General features: G+C 40.3%; 1 protein-coding gene across 3 annotated transcripts in view; it reads left to right on the top strand.

The window, feature by feature from the left end:
* CREBRF (CREB3 regulatory factor) overlaps positions 1 to 20,618 on the top strand; it is a 60,793-nt gene that overhangs the window by 13,401 nt on the left and 26,774 nt on the right. For 2 of the 3 annotated variants that reach the window (XM_005899775.3, XM_070357428.1), the window contains exons 2-4: positions 9,820 to 10,014; positions 12,130 to 12,255; positions 13,698 to 14,784. In XM_005899775.3, the coding sequence (XP_005899837.1) occupies positions 10,006 to 10,014; positions 12,130 to 12,255; positions 13,698 to 14,784 (1,222 nt within the window). In that variant the 5' untranslated portion in view covers positions 9,820 to 10,005. Of the gene's footprint in view, positions 1 to 9,819; positions 10,015 to 12,129; positions 12,256 to 13,697; positions 14,785 to 20,618 lie in introns of those variants that run through there. The other variant, XM_070357430.1, reaches the window with a different exon arrangement.

Here is a 20,618-nt window from a genome sequence, read left to right on the forward strand (position 1 = left end):
CATTGTGAGGAACTGGTTTCTACAAGATAATAAAAAAGAGCCGTGGCCTAAGTTGTTGCCACATAGAAGGGGACCTCTAGGGACTCTAACCATCATATATACAGTATTGGCCTATTGATAAGGATTTTCATTTAGAAAGCAATTTTTATGTCTCTTGCCTGGAGAAGGAAATGGCAACCCTCTCCCATTATTCTTGCCTGGGAAATCCCGTGAACAGAGGAGCCTGGTGGGCTACTGTCTATGGGGTCACAAAGAGCCGGATGCAACTTAGTGACTAAACAACAATATTTTTCTCGATGTCAACTTTTTTTTAATATATGGACTCTTAGGAATTAGCTGGAACCCTCAGATTGGGAAGGGGCACAATTTAGGAGCTCTTGGATATGTGTGAGCTGCCTGGGTCACACTAGTCAGCTCTTGGGGTTTGGGTTTTAAAGTTTGGATTAGTGTTGTGAGCAGTCTCGAGAATGAACCTTTACTAAAAGTCTTCTGACCTTTCCTGTCATCCTGCTTGACCTTTCACTTTGCCTAATGAACATAGTAAGCCTCAATGTGTATTCAAATGGAAAACTAGAAAAACTTAGGGTAGGGTCTGGTGGGGAGGGCTGTGAAAGCGACTGAAGCTGTGACTGTCTTCAAGTGGTACTGTTGCTGCTTATAAATAAATCATTCAGCCCATTTCATTGCTTTAGAGAAGTCAACTCAGTTGTCCAGTCATGTCTGATTCTTTGCGACCCCGCGGACTGCAGCACACCAGGCTTCCCTGTCCATCACCGACTCCCAGAGCTTGCTCAAACTTATGTCCATTGAGTCAGTGATGCCATCCAACCATCTCATCCTCTGTTGTCCCCTTCTCCTGCCTTCAGTCTTTCCCAGCATCAGAGTCTTTTCCAATGAGTCAGTTCTTCGCATCAGGTGGCCAAAATATTGGAGCTTCAGCTTCAGCATCAGTCCTTCCAATGAATTTTCAGGACTCATTTCTTTTAGGATTTACTGGTTCGATCTCCTTGCAGTCCAAGGGACTCTCAAGAGTCTTCTCCAACACTACAGTTCAAAACCATCAATTCTTTGGTGCTCAGCTTTCTTTTTGGTCCAACTCACATCCATACATGATTACTGGAAAAAAATCATAGCTTTGACTAGATGGACCTTTGTCGGCAAAGTAATGTCTCTGCTTTTTAATATGCTGTTTATGTTGGTCATAGCTTTTCTTCCAAGGAGCAAGTGTCTTTTAATTTCATGGCTGCAGTCAACATCTGCAGTGATTTTGGAGCCCAAGAAAATAAAGTCTGTCACTGTTTCCATTGTTTCCCCATCTATTTGCCATGAAGTGATGGGATCAGATGCCATGATCTTAGTGTTTTAAATATTGAGTTTTAAGCCAGTTTTTTCACTCTCCTCTTTCACTTTCACCAAGAGGATCTTCACTTCCTCTTCGCTTTCTGCCATAAGGGTGGTGTCATCTGCATATCTGAGGTTATTGATATTTCTCTTGGCAATCTTGATTCTAGCTTGTATTCATCCAGCCTGGTATTTTGCATGATGTACTCTGCATAGAAGTTAAATAAGCAGAGTGACAATGTAGCCTTGATGTACTTCTTTCCCAATCTGGAACCAGTCCGTTGTTCCATGTCAGGTTCTAACTGTTGCTTCTTGACCTGCATGCAGATTTCTCAGGAGGCAGGTCAGGTGGTCTGGTAGTCCCATCTCTTTAAGAATTTCCCACAGTTGGTTGTGATCCACACAGTCAAAGGCTTTGGTGTAGTCAATAAAACAGAAGTAGATGTTTTTCTGGAACTTTCTTGCTGTTTCGATGATCCAGCAGATGTTGGCAATTTGATCTCTGGTTCCTCTGCGTTTTCTAAATCCAGCTTGAACATCTGGAAGTTCTCCATTCACATACTGTTGGAAGCCTTGTTTGGAGAATTTTGAGCATTACTTTGCTAGCATGTGAGATGAGTGCAATGGTGTGGTAATTGAACATTCTTTGGCATTGTTTTCTTTGGGATTGGAATGAAAGCTGACCTTTTCCAGTCCTGTGGCCACTGCTGAGTTTTCCAAATTTGCTGATATACTGAGTGCAGCACTTTCACAGCATCATCTTTTAGGATGATGCTTTAGAAAAGTAGTTCTCTGTTACTGAAGTATCTTCCTGCACCTAGGAGCTCTTGTTGAGTAGTCTTGAATGAGCCCAAGTACAGAAAATCTATTGGTAAATATTATTTCTGATGGACCACAGTCCTCTTTCTTGAAAGACTCATAAAACTGTACTGGGGACTAGTGAGCTAGAGCTGTGAATGAGGAAGTAATAACTAGGGGAATTAATTTAGCCTTTCCCCTAGCTGTCATTGTTGGGTTTTTGTTTCTTCCTGGCGTAACCACCAGTCCTTGAGGTCAGCTTGAGGGCAGGGTGGAGGATTTTATGATCAAATAAGTTTGAGAAATGAGATCTGCTCTGTTCATCTATTGGTGATTTATAATGCACATTAGAAGCTAGTATCTTAAAGTTTCCAAGAGATTCTGCATAAAGGCAGTGTAACAGCTTTAACATGATATTTTCCTAACCTTACAACACTTCTGTTGGGTAACCGTTTAAAATTCTTAGGAACGAATATTCCTTAGGTCAGACATGTGGAAATGATCATTAACTTTTTACATGCTTTAATATCAAAAACTTTGAGTAGAATATGGATATTCTTGAGCCCACAGAAGTGTGAAGGCTTCCCCCAGAAGCATGTTACTACACCTTCCTCCTAGTGTTACTTGGCCATCTAATGTGCCTTCTGTGTAGGAGATAGTTTTGGAGCAGTTGTCATTATGGAAGATTCTGTTTAATGGTAACTGCTGTAGAAGCCCTTATTCTTTTTTTTTTTTCTCTTGCAGCTTTGGTCAGGGAGTTTGTCTCTTCTTGGCTGTTTCACAGTAGATGTTTGGAACAGTACCAAGTATTTCTGTGAAATGGGTGCAAAATGCTGGGGATGAGGATAGTTGGTATTGTGAGCTTGAGTCATCAGTTTTAGAGATTGGGTGAGTTTATTGTCACTATAAAGGCCCTGCTGCCTGGGGTAGAATTGACCCACGTCTCATCCTTTTTGCTGCCACCTAATGGCACCCCACTCCAGTACTCTTGCCTGGAAAATCCCATGGATGGAGGAGCCTGGTAGGCTGTAGTCCTTGGGGTCGCTGAGTCGGACACAACTGAGCGACTTCACTTTCACTTTTCACTTTCATGTATTGGAGAAGGCAATGGCAACCCACTCCAGTGTTCTTGCTTGGAGAATCCCAGGGACGGGGGAGCCTGGTGGGCTGCCGTCTATGGGGTCGCACAGAGTCAGACATGACTGAAGCGACTTAACTTAGCTTAAGAGACTAGGAGGAGCAACTGAAGACCTTTTCCCCAGGAGAACAAGCTCCATTCTCTGCATAGTGGATACCCTGTCTTTGGGAGTTGGTGTCTTGAAAATATACAGCCTTGTTGCTAACAGCTGTCACAGATGTTGAGTTTCTGAGCTGGACTAGCTGTGGGAGAAAATAATGCATTGGCAAAATATACCTATTGATAATAATCACCTTTCAGATCTATTTCATTACTACATCTTAATTTAATATATCATTTAAATCTCATAACATCTCTATTACATAGTTAAGAGAGAATAGTTGTAATTCCTCAGTCTGGGAGATAAGAAATAGCAACTTATTCTAATTCATAAGGCTGTTTATTTTTTTTTTTAATTCAAATATAGTTAATGTGTAGTACTATATTAGTTTCAAGTGTACAGCAAAGAGATTCAGTTATACACACATATGTATGTATATACACATACACACATATATATGTATTCTTTTTCAGGTTCGTTTCCCTTATAGGTTATTATGAATACTGAGCATGGTTCCCCATGCTCTTCAGTAGGTCCTTGTTGGTTATATACTTTATATGTAATAGTGTATATGTTAATCCCAGACACCTGATTCATTTCCCCCACCTCCCTTTGGTGACCAAAAGTCTGCTTTCTATGTCTGTGAGTTCATTTCTGTTTTGTAAATAAGCTCATTTACATTTGTATAATTTCTTTAGATTCCAGAAATAAGCTATATTATACAGTTTTTCTTTCTCTATCTGGGATACTTCACTTAATATGATAATCTCTAAGTCTATTGATGCTGCTGCAGATGTCATCATTTCATTATTTTTTATGGCTGAGTAGTATTCCATTGTATACCACATCTTTATCCCTTCCTCTTTGTCAGTGGACGTTTAGGTTGCCTTCATGTCTTGACTACTGTAATAGTGAAGCAGTGAATGTTGTGGTACATGTATATTTCAAATTAGAGTTTTCTCCAGATACGTGCCCAAGAATGGGATTATAGGATCATATGATTACTCCGTTTTTAGTTTTTTAAGGAATCTCCATGCTATTCACCATAGTGTTTACACCAGTTTACATTCCCACCAGCAATATATGAGAGTTCCTTTTTCCCCATAACCTCTTTGGTATTTATTGTTTGTAGATTTTTTTAATGATGCTCATTCTGACTGGCATATAGTGATACTTAATTGTAGTTTTGATATGCATTTCTTTAATAATTAGTAACATTGAGCATCTTTCATGTGCGTCTTGGCTAGCTGTATGTTTTCTATGGAGAAGTGTCCATTTAGATCTTCTGCCTACTTTTTGATTGGGTTGTTTGTTTTTTGATATTAAGCTGTATGAGCTGTTTGTATATTTTGGAAATTAATCCTTTGTTGATAGTGTTGTTTCCAAATGTTTTCTCCCAGTTCCTCGGTTGTCTTTTTTTGTTTATGGTTCCCTTTGCTGTGCAAAAGCTTTTAAATTTAGCTGTGTGTGTGCCCTCAGTTGTTCAGTTGTGTTCGAGTCTTTGTGACCCCATGGACTGTAGCCTGCCAGGCTCCTCTGTCCATGGGATTTCCCAGACAGGAATACTGGAGTGGGTTGCCATTTCCTTTTCCAGGGGATCTTCCCAATCCAAGTATCGAACCAGAGGCTCTTCCTCAGCTCCTCCATCAATAGGCAGATTCTATTTTTGTTTTTATTTCCATTACTCTAGGAGATGAATCGCCCCAAAAATCACTGTGATTTATTTCAGAGTGTTCTGCCTATGTTTTCTCTAGGGAGTTTATAATATCTGGCCTTAACATTTAGGTCTTTAATCCATTTTGAGTGGATTATTTTATTTTGTATATGGTGTTAGAGAATGTGCTAATTTCATTCTTTTGCATGAAGTGTACAGTTTTCACAGCACCACGCAGAGACTGTCTTTTCTCCATCGTATGGCCTCGCCTCCTTGGTCACAGAGTGACTGACCGTAAGTGTGTGGGTCTGTTTCTGGGCCTTCTGTCCTGGTCCATTGATCCGTGTGTCTGTTTTTGTGTCAGTGCCATCCTGTTCTGATTACTGTGACTTTAAAGTAGTCTGAAGAGTTTGGTTCCTCCAGCTCCATTCTTCTTTCTCAAGATTATTTTGGCTACTCAGGGTCTTTTAATCTTACAGATTAAAAAAATTTTTTTTGTTCCAGTTCTGTGAATTTGATAGGGATTTCTTTGAATTCTGTAGATTGCCTTTGGTAGTATGGTTGTTTAAATAATATTGATTTTTCTAGTCCAAGAACATGGTATATCTTTTTCATCTGTGTCATCTTCAGTTTCTTTCATTAACATTCTATAGTTTTTGGAGTACTGGTGTTTTGTCTCCTTAGGTAGGCTTATTCCTAGGTATTTAATTCTTTTTGACATGATTGTAAATGGGATTGTTTCCTTAATTTCTCTTTCTGATATTTCTTTGTTAGTATTCAGAAATGGAACAGATTTCTGTATATTAATTTTATATTCAGCAACTTTACCAAATTCATGGATGAGCTCTAGTAGTTTTCTACTACTAGATTGCTGGGAGAAATATCAACAGCCTCAGATAGGCAGATGATACCGCCCTTATGGCAGAAAGTGAGGAGGAACTAAAGAGCCTCTTGATGAAGGTGAAAGAGGAGAGTGAAAAAGCTGGCTTAAAACTCAGCATTCAGACAACTAAGATCATGGTATCTGGTCCCATCACTTCATGGCAAATAGTAGATGGGGAAACAATGGACAGATTTTATTTTCTTGGGCTCTAAAATCACTGCAGATGGTGACTGCAGCCATGAAATTAAAAGAAACTTGCTCCTTGGAAGAAAAGCTATTACAAACCTATACAGCATAATAAAACTAGAGACATTACTCTGCTGACAAAAGTCCATCTAGTCAAAGCTATGGTTTTTCCAGTAGTCATGTATGGATGTGAGAGGTGGACCGGAAAGAAGGCTAAGCACTGAAGGATTGATGCTTTTGAACTATGGAGTTAGAGAAGAGTCCCTTGGACAGCAAGGAAAGCAAACCAGTCAATCCTAAAAGAAATCAGTCCTGAATATTCATTGGAAGGACTGATGCTGAAGATCCAATACTTTGGCCACCTGATGCGAAGAACTGACTCATTGGAAAAGACCCTGATGCTGGGGAAGATGGAAGGCAGGAGGAGAAGGGGACAACAGAGGATGAGATGGTTGGATGGCATCACTGACTCAACGGACATGAGTTTGAGCAAGCTCTGGGATTGGTGATGGACAGGGAAGCCTGGCGTGCTACAGTCTATGGGGTGGCAAAGAGTTGGATACAGCTGAGCGACTGAACAATAACAGCAGTGCATCCTTTAAGAGTGAAATCGCTATTTCCCTGGGAAGCGTCTACAATTAAGCTCTGCTGGCCTTCAAAGCTAAATGCTCTAGAAGCTCTACCTGGTGCCAGATCCCAAGGCTGGGGTCTCTGATGTGGGGCTTAGAACTCTCACTCTGTGGGGGAATCTCTGTAATGTAATCATTCTCCAGTGTGTGGTTGGCCAATCTCAGGGATATGGAATTTGATTATATTGCAAGTATGCTCCTTGTACTGATCTCATTGTGGTTTTCTGTCTTTATGTCTTTAGCTGTTGATCTTTTCTGGTAGGTTTCAGTCTTTTTCAACAGTGTTTGTTCTGCAGATTGTTGTGATTTTGGTGTGCCTATGAGAGATGGTGAATTTAGGTTCCTTCTACTCTGACATCTTGGTTACTCTCCTATTTAATTATGGAATCAAAACTGGAATCCAAGCCTCTTGTCTCCCAAACAAGTGCTCTTTTTGCTAATGCATGGACAAGTTTGTTCTACTGCCATGTGTTTAAAATAACATTTTAAATGAATATTTGTATTCGTATGGAAGTTTTATAGCTTCCCTGGTGGCTCAGATGGTAAAAGAGCCCAACAAATGGTGGCTCAGATGGTTAAAAAAAAGGGGGGGATTTTTATGGCTTAGAAAATTTGGTAGCAGGAATAATATTACTTACTTTCTAGAGATGAAGAAAATGAAATTTAGAAAGATTGACCTACCCAATGTTGTAGAGTTTTCAAGTGAGAACTGTGACTGGAACTTAGCCTTTTTTGTCCAGTGTTTCCCTGATAAACCACGCTGTTGGTACATGGTGTCTGTAGTAAATGCCAAACCACGCTGTTGGTACATAGTGTTTATAGTAGATGCCAGTAAATATATCTTGATGAGAACTGAACATCTTCTTGAGCCTTTAACCCTGTTGCTAGAAAGGGTAACTTCCAGGTTTTAGAAGAGTATCAAACTTTTCTCCCAGACCAGGATTAGATGGTAAAGAATTTGCCTGCAATGCAGGAGACCTAGGTTTGATCCCTGGATCAGGAAGATTCCTCGAGAAGGGGTGGCAACCCACTCCAGTATTCTTGCCTGGAAAATTCCATGGACAGAGGAGTCTGGCGGGCTGCAGTTCATGGGGTCACAAAAGAGTTGGACACGGCTGAGCAGCTAACACACACACACTAACCAGTCCACTTTGTTGAATGCATCGCTTGAGTGCTTTGTGTTTTGGGGGGAGGGGGATCTAAGTAATAGATCTGGAAGAGACAGCTGACCTTGTTTCACACAGGAGTCAGGGGAAGAGTTAGGACTGAGATTGCATATCAGCAGTAGGTTCAAGGCATGAAGCCACTTAAAGGGCATTTGGGCCAGAACTAGCCTTTGGCACGAGCAGGCATCGGTCCATTTAAACTGTAGCACTGGATTGAGATGCATAGTTCATGCTGTTTCTAGGCCCAGGTTGAGCACTTGAAGGTATTTCCTAGGCTAGAACAGTGCCCTGGGAATGACAGCCAGCTAGAGAGAAGAGCCCAACAAAGATCTCGGAAATGCAGATGATAATTCAATTTAAGTACTAATCCAACTGAGTAGAATAGTTATCGAGTCCTTGTTGACTCTCACTTATTTGTTCAGCAAGAGGTCTCTGAAGTTGGTATTTACCACTGTAAAGCTCTAGGCCAGAGAATGTATTAACTACAGAGGGCAGCATAGCTTAAATTGGCACTCTGCTTCAATCTAAGAAATAACACTGCATCTAGACTGAAGAGAGTAAGGAATTCAGTTTAAAACAGAGGTTCTCACATTTTAGGGAGGAGCAGAATCATCCTGAGGGCTTGTTAAAACACTTTCCTGGGCTCTACTTGCACAGTTTCTGCCTTAGTGGATCTGGGCTAGAGCCCAAGAATTGCACTTCTAACAAATTTCCAGGTTGATATTGATGCTACTGGTTCTGGGGTCACAGTTTGAGGACCACTTATCCAGAAAGAGATGATGAAGTAGGTATAGCTGTTTGTTTCTTGATTAAAGCCTTCACAGAGGAGTGAAGAGGGAACTAACCTGTCAGATTCTACCACATTCAAGACCCTTTGCCAGGTGATTTGAAGTCATTTAGTTTAACCCTTGAAACCACTCTGCAAAGTAGTACTTATTCCTGTTTCCCCTCTCAACATACACATATTCAAAACTTGAATAATTCTCACTTCAAGGACAGCTTTCACTTATAACTCAAAGAGTAATTTGCATATGCCTTTATGAATGTGATACGCGTGCTCTGTTATGCCCAACTCTGCGACCCCATGGACACAGCCCTCCAGGCTCCCCCATCCACGGGATTTTCCAGACAAGAATACTGGAGTGGTTGCAGTTTCCTACTCCAGGGGATCTTCCCCACCCAGGGATTGAACCTGTGTCTCCTGTGGCAGGCGGATTCTTTGCCACTGAGCCACGTGGGAAACCCTATTTAACGTAGAAGTGAAGTGAAATGAAGTCGCTGTCGTGTCCGAGTCTTTGTGACTCCATGGACTGTAGCCCACCAGGCTCTTTGGTCCGTGGGATTTTCTAGGCATGAATACTGGAGTGGGTTGCCATTTCCTTCTCCAGGGGATCTTCCCGACCCAGGGATTGAACCCGGGTCTCCAGCATTGTAGGCAGACGCTTTACCATCTGAGCTACCAGGGAAGCCCATTTAATGTAAAGGATATGTTAAATTCTAAATTATGTATTCATTGTTCTAGTAGATTTATGAGGGATATAAAATGTAGATTCACTTAGTAGTATTGATTATACAGTAGATGGAATTGTTGATACATTGTTTTCTCATATAAAGCATAAAGTGAATGGGAGCTTTATTTTAACATTAAGTAAAATGCATTTTTAGATCACAGGAAAAATGGGCCTATGTTAATTTCGTTGATGTTTGTTTTTTCTTTTTTAACGGTGCCAATTGGTTATTGACCAATCCTGTTATAGAAACAAAGGGACAGATGTTGAATTTCAGTATAGTTGGTACTAAAAACAGCCACATTCTTAATATTAAAATCACAATGCTGGTAAGTGTTCTTTGTTAATGTCTTTTTTGAAAGGTCAACTTGTTTTTAGTGGCATTTTCAGTGAAGTTACTTTGTGTTGTTTGACAGATTCGCACAGAATTATTAAGAAAAAAAACAAGTGATCCAAGCAGTTGAATTGAAGGCATCCTGGAAAACCTGCTGTTTGTTGTGAAAATCATCTTTGGTCTTGAAATAAAAGTAAAGCTGGAAAGGAATCTACAAACAAGAACAAAGAGAAGTGTGGGCTCAGACTCTCAGGATCCGGGCTTGGAAATGCCTCAGGTAAACCACACAGGGCAGGGGCAGGGTTTTCTAGTCCTGCTGCGGCCAGGTCTGTAGGTTTTCCGGGTCTTAGTGCGACTCTGTGCTGTATGTAAAGACATTCTGCTGCTGCTGTCAGCTGGCTTTGAATAGATATCCTTCCTTTGCCACAGCTTTGAAATTCATTGAGCTTGACACATGGAGCAATGTGAACGAAAGATTGGTTAAAAGGTGACAGAAGTGCTGACTTTTATGGGGGCTAAACCAAATCCCTAGAAAATTAATCTGCCACAGAAAGCCCATTTCATTCCCCTGTATCTTCTTTTTCCCATTGTTCCTCTCCCTTCATGCCCATCGGATTCAATTAGGAGGAAATGGTGAGGGACTGCAATGTCTCTTTCACACACACACACCCACCCACCCCTATATATATCTCCCAGATACACACACACACACACACACACACACACCTCCCACAAAACATATCTAAGAATGACTATTTATGCTATGGTAATTACTGGTTTGAGGCAATCACTGAAAGAATAAATGAACCCTCCTATTCCCTGCTCTGCATGTCCAAACGTCCTCCCTTCCCCCTCCAATGGTTAGCTCTTATCCTTTCCTGTTTTGTGCTAGTGAAAAACCTAGAAATAATGAGAGGCCAGGGACTATAAGGTAGCTTTATGTGGGGCCAGGCAGAACTGTGCCTTGAGCACAGGAAATCAACAACTTGCTGAGATGGTCCAGCAGGCAGTGAAGGAAGAAAGGGGTTTGTGGACCAGTGGCCTCTCTCCACCCCAACCACTAGAGCAAGTGGACTACAGATACCTGTTTCCAGTTCTTTCCCATTCACAGTTTCATTTGCTGTTTATTGAATACTTGAAGTTATGTCCATAAAACACTTTGAACTTGCAGCCTACAGGTTGCAGAAGATTAGGAACAAAAGAATGGGATGGGAAGTTGTTTAGTCACTAAGCTGTGTCTGACTGTTTGCGACGCCGTACATTGTAGCCCTCCAGGCTCCTCCATCCATGGGGTTTCTCAGGCAAGGATACTGGAGTGGGTTGCCATTTCCTTCTCCAGGGGATCTTAGCGACCCCGGGATCGAATCCACATCTCCTTCATTGGTAGGTGGATTCTTTACAACTGAGCCACCCATCCCTGGGATGGGACATACTCATAAAGAAAAACATGATGAAAAAGTGCATAAAAATGGGTCAGTCACTGTTAGGTAGAAAGTATATGTATATGAATAGAGAAATATAAGCAAGTAGAGTATAATATAAATTTTTTAAGTTTTGACAGTAACTTGGAAAATAACAAAAAGGTAAAGAGGGAATTTTTATTCTTTCCCATCTTCTTTCTTTATCCAAGTTAGATTTCAAAGTGAGGAGTTTGACTTGTGTGGGCCACTTTTTAGGAGTGTTAGCCTGAACTTCACCCTGGAGTGTTTTGTATAGATACTGAAATGGGAAAGGGGGGACAAAGAAAAAAGAAGGAGCATTAACTCTGGGTGCCGAGTCTTTTTATTTTCTCCCTTTCTTATTTTGTCCTAGAAATTGTACCCTTCTTAGGGATCAAGATTAAGGCTACTAAGTTCATATTCCAGTTACTGGCCTCACTCAGCAGATTTTTTGATATTTGGCTCATCCTATCTCCATCACATTCCTGGAGGCATTTTTGGACTAGAGATGCCCAAATGGTCTTTCAGTTGTTTGGGGAAGTAAGATATTGAATTCATTGAGGAGTGTAGAGTGAGACTGTCTTGCTACCTCTGCTGACTCCAGGAAATGGCAGGGGATCCTCTACTTTGTGGAGTTAGAACAGCTGGTGTTGTTAGAGATGGGTTTGAAGACACGTTATATAGCTAATAAATAAAAGTACTCATTAGGGCACGATGTGCTGACTCCGGTGCCTAAATAAGCTTTAGTTTTTAGAAATTAGGTACTATTAACCATTGCCACTCTGTTCCTTTTCCCATGTTTAATGCATCTTAGTGTTGTTTTAATGTTAAGCGGAAAAAAAATACAAAATTGTTCTGAAAATAATTACTTGGTAGGTATGGTGGTGGGTCTTGTATGTAATTGGCCTTGAAGCAGTCATTAACTTTGCAAAATTAAAATCACTCTGTTGTAGCCTAGTGTAAGCGGAATGGATCCGCCTTTTGGGGATGCCTTTCGAAGCCACACCTTTTCAGAACAGACTCTGATGAGCACAGATCTCTTAGCAAACAGTTCAGATCCAGATTTCATGTATGAACTGGTAAGTAACATTTTCTTGGATTCTGCTTTAATCAATTTGGGGTAAAGGTATAGTTATTTTATTTATAAAGGCCTTTTTAAGCCTTCTTTATAAAAAAGAATGTGATTAGGCCAAACTTAATGCATATTAGTATCAGTCATAGTATTTTGGCAGGATGTATGAAGCCATTGAAAATAGTAGGAGGAAAGATCTAAACATCCTTAGATCTAGTTTTTGACAATGAGGATGAGAAGGCATCTTTTAGCCCAACAGTTAAAAGACTTTTCAGCTAGGATATTTAGGAATGATAACATTGAGCAAGGCATGTACTACAGAGAATGTGAGGCAAAAATAGCAATTCCAAGCAATATCTGAATATACTTATCATTTATTCTTGAGGTAAATAGACACTTAAGAATAATTTAAATTACATGCAATTTAAGCAGCATAGGTATATGAAAACTGGAAAGCTGACACAAGTCTGTTAATTTACTAAAAAATTATCGAGTTGTACACTTTGTAGAGGTGAATTTTGTTGTATGTAAACTCTACTTCAGTAAAACTGGTAAAACACACAAAGACACATATGCAAGCAAAAGGAAAAACAAAACAAAGCAAACAGACCAATGGAAAAATTGATACAGAACAAAAACAGACTGGAAAACAGAAAATTTCCTCATTTTCTTACTGAGCCTCCACCCACCAAACCTTCTCCCTAAAGGTAATTAAGACCAACAGAGTTTTTCTATGCATGTAAAATTAATAATAAATTAATATATGAATATTTTAAATTGTATGACATATTAATACAGTATTCTGTAGCTTAACTCCTAACATAACATGGTAAGTGGCCTTTCATCTTAATACATTAGAGCTTACATGTATTCTTGTTAATGGCTGCATAGTCATACTGACATTTTAAAAATTATATCTCTACTCATGAGAAGTACAGTACTAATGAGAGAAGTATTTTATTCCCCAAGCCCAAGAGTTGGTACAGGTTCTTTCCAAAGATTTCATCTTTCTGTGGCTGAGTTTCAGCTCTCTGTGGATTGCTCTTCACTCTGTGTATAAGTTCTGACTTAGGAGGACAGATTCTTCTATGATGAAGGAAAGGCCTTTATTATTTGCTTTATAAATGAAGCTTGTTTCTAAGAAGATCTCCAAATCCTTTCTGAGTTAAAGATCAGGAAATGTAAACTTTTTCAGGAAGAGTGTTTATAGTGAAGTTCAAGAGCCCTTGACCATGCCTAAGTTTCTCAGGGGACATAGTTTCCCTCTTTTTTTTTTTCCTTGCCCAAGGAAATGATACTATATGGAATGGTAGAGTGACATGTAAGTAGTCTTTATCTTAAAACAGACCAAAGGTTGAGTACTGTTTACCTGATACATGAAAGTGAGGATATAGGTTATTAATGTTTTCCTTAAATATGGTATGTAATTTTTTTTTTAACCTTTCTCAGGATAGAGAGATGAACTACCAACAGAATCCTAGAGACAACTTCCTTTCTTTGGAGGACTGCAAAGACATTGAAAATCTGGAGTCTTTCACAGATGTCCTAGATAATGAGGGTACTTTAACCTCAAACTGGGAACAGTGGGATACATACTGTGAAGACTTAACGAAGTACACCAAACTAACCAGCTGTGACATCTGGGGAACAAAAGAAGTGGATTACTTGGGTCTTGATGACTTTTCCAGCCCTTACCAAGATGAAGAGGTCATAAGTAAAACTCCAACTCTGGCCCAGCTCAATAGCGAGGACTCACAGTCTGTTTCTGATTCCCTTTATTACCCTGACTCACTTTTCAGTGTCAAACAAAATCCCTTGGCCTCTTCATTCCCTGGTAAAAAGATCACAAGCAGAGCAGCTGCCCCTGTGTGTTCTTCTAAGACTCTTCAAGCTGAGGTCCCTTTGTCAGACTGTGTCCAAAAAGCAAGTAAACCCACTTCAAGCACACAAATCATGGTGAAGACCAACATGTATCATAATGAGAAAGTGAACTTTCATGTTGAATGTAAAGACTATGTGAAAAAGGCAAAGGTAAAGATCAACCCAGTGCAGCAGAGCCGGCCTCTCTTGAGCCAGGTTCATGCAGATGCAGCAAAGGAAAACACCTGCTACTGTGGTGCAGTAGCCAAGAGACCAGAGAAAAAAGGGACAGAGCCTCTGCAGGGTCATGCCACTCCCGCCTTGCCTTTTAAAGAAACCCAGGAACTATTACTCAGTCCCCTGCCTCAGGAGGGGCCTGGGTCAGTTGCAGCAGGAGAGAGTAGCAGCCTTTCTGCCAGCACATCGGTCTCAGATTCATCCCAGAAAAAAGAAGAGCACAATTATTCCCTTTTTGTCTCTGACAACTTGGGTGAACAGCCAACCAAATGCAGTCCTGAAGAGGATGAGGAGGATGAGGAGGATGTTGATGACGAGGACCACGATGAAGGATTTGGCAGCGAGCACGAACTTTCTGAAAACGAGGAAGAGGAAGAAGAGGAAGAGGATTATGAAGATGACAAGGATGATGACATTAGTGACACTTTCTCTGAACCAGGTATTACATTATTTGGAGGCTTACCAAACTGTTTCCTACTCTCTTGAAATAGTTTTGCTGTGGACTTTCTTTGTCTGAGTTTGGAGATTAAATGACTTAGTATCTTGGCTTGGATATATACTTGTTCTTATCTATTTAAACAGTTTTAAAATAATCATTCTTGCTCATGTGTGGTTCATATGCTGGTTCCTTGAGGGCTGCTTCTTAATTTATCTTATGTTAAGTGACCTGATTTGTCACTCTTTTAGCAGCTGTGCCAAGATGCCAAACTTGATTGGTTTAAAAATATTCCTATTTCTGCCTTTGTCCCTCTGTTAGACTTAAGGTAAGTTTGGAATCCCAAGAATAGTGAATCAAGTGATGATGGTTTGTATTACTCATGCCTAATAACCAACGAAGCCTGTTTAATGAATAATGTAAAAGACAGCTTTTTCTTTGTGTCTGCTGCATCTTTCATTTGCACAGTATTTTTCCATTGACGAAAAATACATGCTTTAATTTAATGAGCATGAAGGAGTCTCTGCTCTGTTTGTATACAGCACATTATAAATAAAAGGGAAAAAGAAAATGAAATCTGTGGGGAACTGGTTCACTTCAGCATGTACATGGCTGGGCTCTTGTCACGGTTGGCTCATGCAGTTTTTATTTATGAAAATGGTATTTCCAAGTGGCATAGAGTTAAAAATTCACAAAGAGGTGAAGATCTTCACATTTAAATGAAAGTTATTCTTCAAAAATAATGTTAATACTATAACTTCTACATAAAAGACCAAGTTATTAAAAACTTCATGAATTGTCAAAGAGAACCCTTTTGTTGTTGGAATTTGGGGCAATATAAACATTGATATTTAATCTCCAGAAAGGTTTTTGAGCCATAGCAGGTGCAGCAGTAGCTGTATTGTGGCCAGTGAAGCGTATTATTGCTGAGAGACTTTCGTCTTAGTGAACTTTTTCTGTTGCATAAATGCTTAGATTTATGCATTTGATACAACTAAATTGTTTGACTTGGGTGGAGTTTCAAGTAAGGAAAAGGTACTTTGCTGTGGAGGAACAGGGTTTATGCATTTTCTTTGGTTTACTTTAGTACTCAGTATAGTCTCGATAGAACCAGTTGTCATTTCTACTTAGCAAGAAAACTTTTCTCTCAGCCAGTTAATGAATCTGCTTTGAGGTGTTTGAAGGAGAGTTGTCTTTGCAGTTAGTGGTAGTTACGTAGCTCCCTCCCATGGGGAGACCAGAGTGCTGTTGGTGGTCCTTACAGCCTGACAGGTCAGCCCTACTGTTCTGAATCCCGTATTTAGAATTAGGGTAGAAGGGAGGGGAAGGATCAAGACAAGGAGTAATAACTAGGAAATGGAAAGTGTAGAGAAGAAAAATTTCTTTACCAGTTGACACTAAAAGGAGTATGTAAATATTCCTTTTAAATATTCCTGAGGGAGTAAATTCTGCCATCACCAGTCAAGGCGGGCAAGGACTATACTGTTTATTCTGCTTCTGGTTTTAGGTTTGCTTTGCTTTGACTTTTTTTTTTGGATGAGATCTTAGTTCCCTGACCAGGGATGGAACCTGGGCCCTTGACATTGAGAGCGTGGAGTCCTAACCACCGGACCACTAGGGAATTCCCACTTTTCTTTGACTTTTAACTGCAGTTTAAGTTCATCCTTGATCTTTTGACTTGGTTTCACCTGGATAAATGTGTTGAGAGATGAGTAGGCCTATGAAGAGAAACCACTTCATAACTTGACTCGCATTTCCGTTTTCTCTGTCTTTTGACTCTCGTAGGGAAGGGCAAGCCTTGTTACAGCTGGTGCTTTTCTGTCCTGCCACATTCTCTTGCCCTGTCCTGGTAGGAGAACCCTGATTCTTGAGTTTGTTGGTGTTAAGCAGCCAACACCGCTTTAAAACAGAGATGCATTAGCTGGCACTTGGCAAGGTGAAGCCTTCCTCTTGGTGCTGTTTAACAATGCTAAATGTTTGGATGGCATTTAATTCACTCATTTCCAGTTGACTTGAAGTAAAACCTCTTTGGTTAGGATTACTTGGACGCGTCTCACAAATGTCAACAAATGAAATGCTTTAACCTCAAATCAATGATATTTTGTGGTATTTTGGGGATTTATTCACATTTGCTAATGAAAATTTCCCTTCTTGGAAAAAAGAGCTAAACAGGCTACTTTAAGAATACAAATGTGAATTGGTGAGAGGCAAGAAGAAATTCTTTGAAGCAGAAAAGTGGGATGGTTATAGTTTCTTGAGAGTGCTAGTTTTAGAGTGGGTTGATTGGTTTAATTTGCAGCAGACAGTGTACAAAGGCCCTTTTGTGATGACTAGCTCCCTTGATGCTGTTTCTTGGCAGTTGGCTACAACAGTGCCTGAGTCTACAAAGCCCCAGGAAAGGTGTAAAATGGAGTTTCAGTCCCTGCTCTGGACTTGCTCCCAAGTTTTAATAGAGCCTGTTCTGAGGACAGGCAACAACTGTTTGGGGTCATGGAATTACATGGTTGTAAGACTAAGATTTAGGTCCCCAGAATGAGAGTTTAGTTTGTAATTCCTACTAAACATTTTCATGATAGGCTTTACCAGCTTAATGGCAGTAACCTGCACTAATCAAAGGTGTGTGATCAGACTTTTAGGCGTCTGTGTCACCTTTTTGACTACCTTTTGGTAATTGTGTCAGGAAGGAATGAATTAGATCAATATGGTGATCCATCAAATGAAAAGAAAACAGAAAAGTCTCCATGGGAAATGTACATTTGTACATTAAACAAATCACTGATTTGTTTAAAAAAACAGTGGGGGGTGTATCTGTCTTGTGTTGGAGGCTATGTGTACTAATTGTTGGCTGTGCAGAGGTCAGCAGAATTGGCACGACTCTTGTCTTCATGTAGCTTGAGGTTTAGTGGGCCTGTGTGCAGCTGGGGTCTCTTGGTCTGCTGCTCTTCTGTGCGCTGTGACTTGCGAGAGAGGCGAGATGAGCGCTTCTTAAAATTTCTTTGACCACAGAGCTCACTTGGGATTGAGGGCATAGTTTACAGCAATAGTGTTCCTATGAACACACTTGGAGAAATATTTAATCATCTTAAATGCAAGACCAGTGATCTTGGAATATATTGAATAACTTTTCTGCATGCTACTTGATCACAGTAGTCTTTTAATTGAAAGACTTTAACAAATCCTTTGTGTGTGTATTTATGTGTGCACACATGTTATTGTGAATTTATGGTATATACTTTAGAAAATTTTAGGTTAAAGAAAATGGATACCCTTAAACACTGTTTTGGAAAAAGGCTGGACATATGAATTAAGCAAAACTGATAACTAATTTGGATAGGAGAGGAGAAGTCCAAATCCTAATGACGGTTTGGATTTAACATGGAATATATACGGGAAAAAAATTCTATTCAGACCACTCAACTGGATAGATACAGGAAAAGTAGGAAGCCAAATTGGAGCTGGAGTCGTGGGGCCTGAGCCAGTCCCAGCTTTGCCAAATCACTTAAACCTCCATGAGCATGTTTGTGTAAATAGGGTTAATAACCTCTTCCTACCAGGTTCTTAGAAGCCTCAGATGAAATACCTGTGAGTACTCACAAAATATGTGAGTACATTCCTTAAATGAGAGAGACAGTGTTTTCCCAGAAATCTAGGCCACCTGAGGAACATATCAAATAAAGTGTCGGGGGGATGGGTTGCCTGAGAAAGTTACATGTGAAAGTGTTTCCTTTATACTTTGGGCTGCTGCTACTGCTAAGTCACTTCAGTCATGTCTGACTCTGTGCGACCCCATAGACGACAGCCCACCAGGCTTCCCCGTCCCTGGGATTCTCCGGGCAAGAACACTTAAATGTGGGACGCCAGTTCTTGACACTGATGGGAGTGTTTCAGTTGGTGCACCTGTCTGTGTTGAGGTATAGTCAAAGCTATGGTTTTTCCAGTAGTCATGTATGGATGTGAGAGCTGTACCAGAAAGAAGGCTGAGTGCCAAAGAATTGATGTTTTCAAATTGTGGTGCTACAGAAGACTTGAGAGTCCCTTGAACTGCAAGGAGATCAAACCAGTCAATCCCAGAGGGAACTAACCCTGAATATTCATTGGAAGGACTGTTGCTGCAGCTCTAATACTTTGGCCACCTGATGGTGAAGAGTGAGTCGACTTGTTGAAAAAGACCCTGATGCTGAGAAAGATTGGAGACAAAAGGAGAAGAGGGTAGCAGAGGATGAGATGGTTAGATAGCATCACCGACTCAGTGGACATGGATTTGAACTAACTCCGGGAGATAGTGGAGGACAGAGGAGCGTGGTGTGCTACATACAGTCCATGAGGTCACAGAGTCAGATGTGACTTAGCGAACAACAACATATTCTGTGCACAGCCCATTTGTACTTTTAAGATGGATGTGCTCTGAGGGTATTTTAGTTTTACAGATCATCCTGTATTGGGTCAAACCAGTAGTTCCAGTGGCCCAGAATTTTTTTTGAAACTTCCTTTTAGTAGGGAAGATAGGTTCTTAAAAAGTGAAGTAAATTCAAATTGCTTCTGATAAAATATTAGTTAGAATAGGCATATGTTTTTATTTGAATAGCCTCTGTGAGACCTGTCATTCTTGTACTTTTACAAAAAGGATAGGGTGGGAAGTAGGAAGAAAACCACTGCACTGCTGCCTGACAGAATTCTGCCTGGTAGGTTACCATCCGAGAAATGCAACAGCTTTCTGTCTGGAAATGTTTCAAATACATAAAGACATCAAAGAAATTGTATAGTCTCTAAGTACCATCATTAACTAATGGTAGAGACTGCATTTCCTTTTCTAAAAGTTGAAACATAGTTGATTCATGCAGTGTTGCGTTAGTCTCTAGTATGCAGCTAAGTGCCTGAGTTATGCACACATAAAATCTTTTTCATATTCTTTTCTCTATAGGCTATTATAAGATATTGTAGATAGTCCCCTACTATGCAGTAGTATCTTTTGTTTATATATAGTAGTTTCTGTCCACAGATCCCAAACTCTTAATTTATTCCTCCCCCCACTTTCCTCTTTGGTAATCAGGTTTATTTTCTATGTCCATGAGTCTGTTTTAAGCTGAAACTCCAGTACTTTGGCCACCTCATGTGAAGAGTTGACTCATTGGAAAAGACTCTGATGCTGGGAGGGATTGGGGGCAGGAGGAGAAGGGGACGACAGAGGATGAGATGGCTGGATGGCATCACTGACTCAATGGATGCGAGTCTCAGTGAACTCCGGGAGTTGGTGATGGACAGGGAGGCCTGGTGTGCTGCGATTCATGGGGTCGCAAAGAGTCGGACACAATTGAGCGACTGAACTGCACTGAACTGAACTGAGTCTCTTGTAAAATAAGTTCATTTGTATCATATTTTAGATTCTACATATAAGTGATATCATATGATATTTATTTTTCTTTGTATGACTTCACTTAATATGATAATCTGTACTTCTGTCCATGTTGTTGCAAATGGCATGGTTTTGTTCTTTTTTGTGGCTGAGTAGTATTCTATCTTCTTTACCCATTCAACGGTCGATGGGCATTTAGGTTGCTTCCAAGTCTTGGCTATTATAAATAGTGCTGCTGTGAACATTGTGGTGCGTGTATCTTTTTGAACTAGAGTTTTCTTTGGATATATGCCCGGGAGTGGAATTGCTGAATCCTGTGGCAACTCTCTTTTTAGTTTTTGAAGGATCCTTCATACTGTTTTCCATAGTGCCTCTACCAACTTACATTTCCGTCAACATGCACATCCTCTCCAGCATTTATTGCTTGTGGACTTTTTAATGACGGCCATTCTGACTGGTGAGAGGTGTTACGCATTGTGGTTTT

Source organism: Bos mutus, chromosome 20 (assembly GCF_027580195.1).
Source record: "Bos mutus isolate GX-2022 chromosome 20, NWIPB_WYAK_1.1, whole genome shotgun sequence".
NCBI lineage: Eukaryota > Metazoa > Chordata > Mammalia > Artiodactyla > Bovidae > Bos > Bos mutus.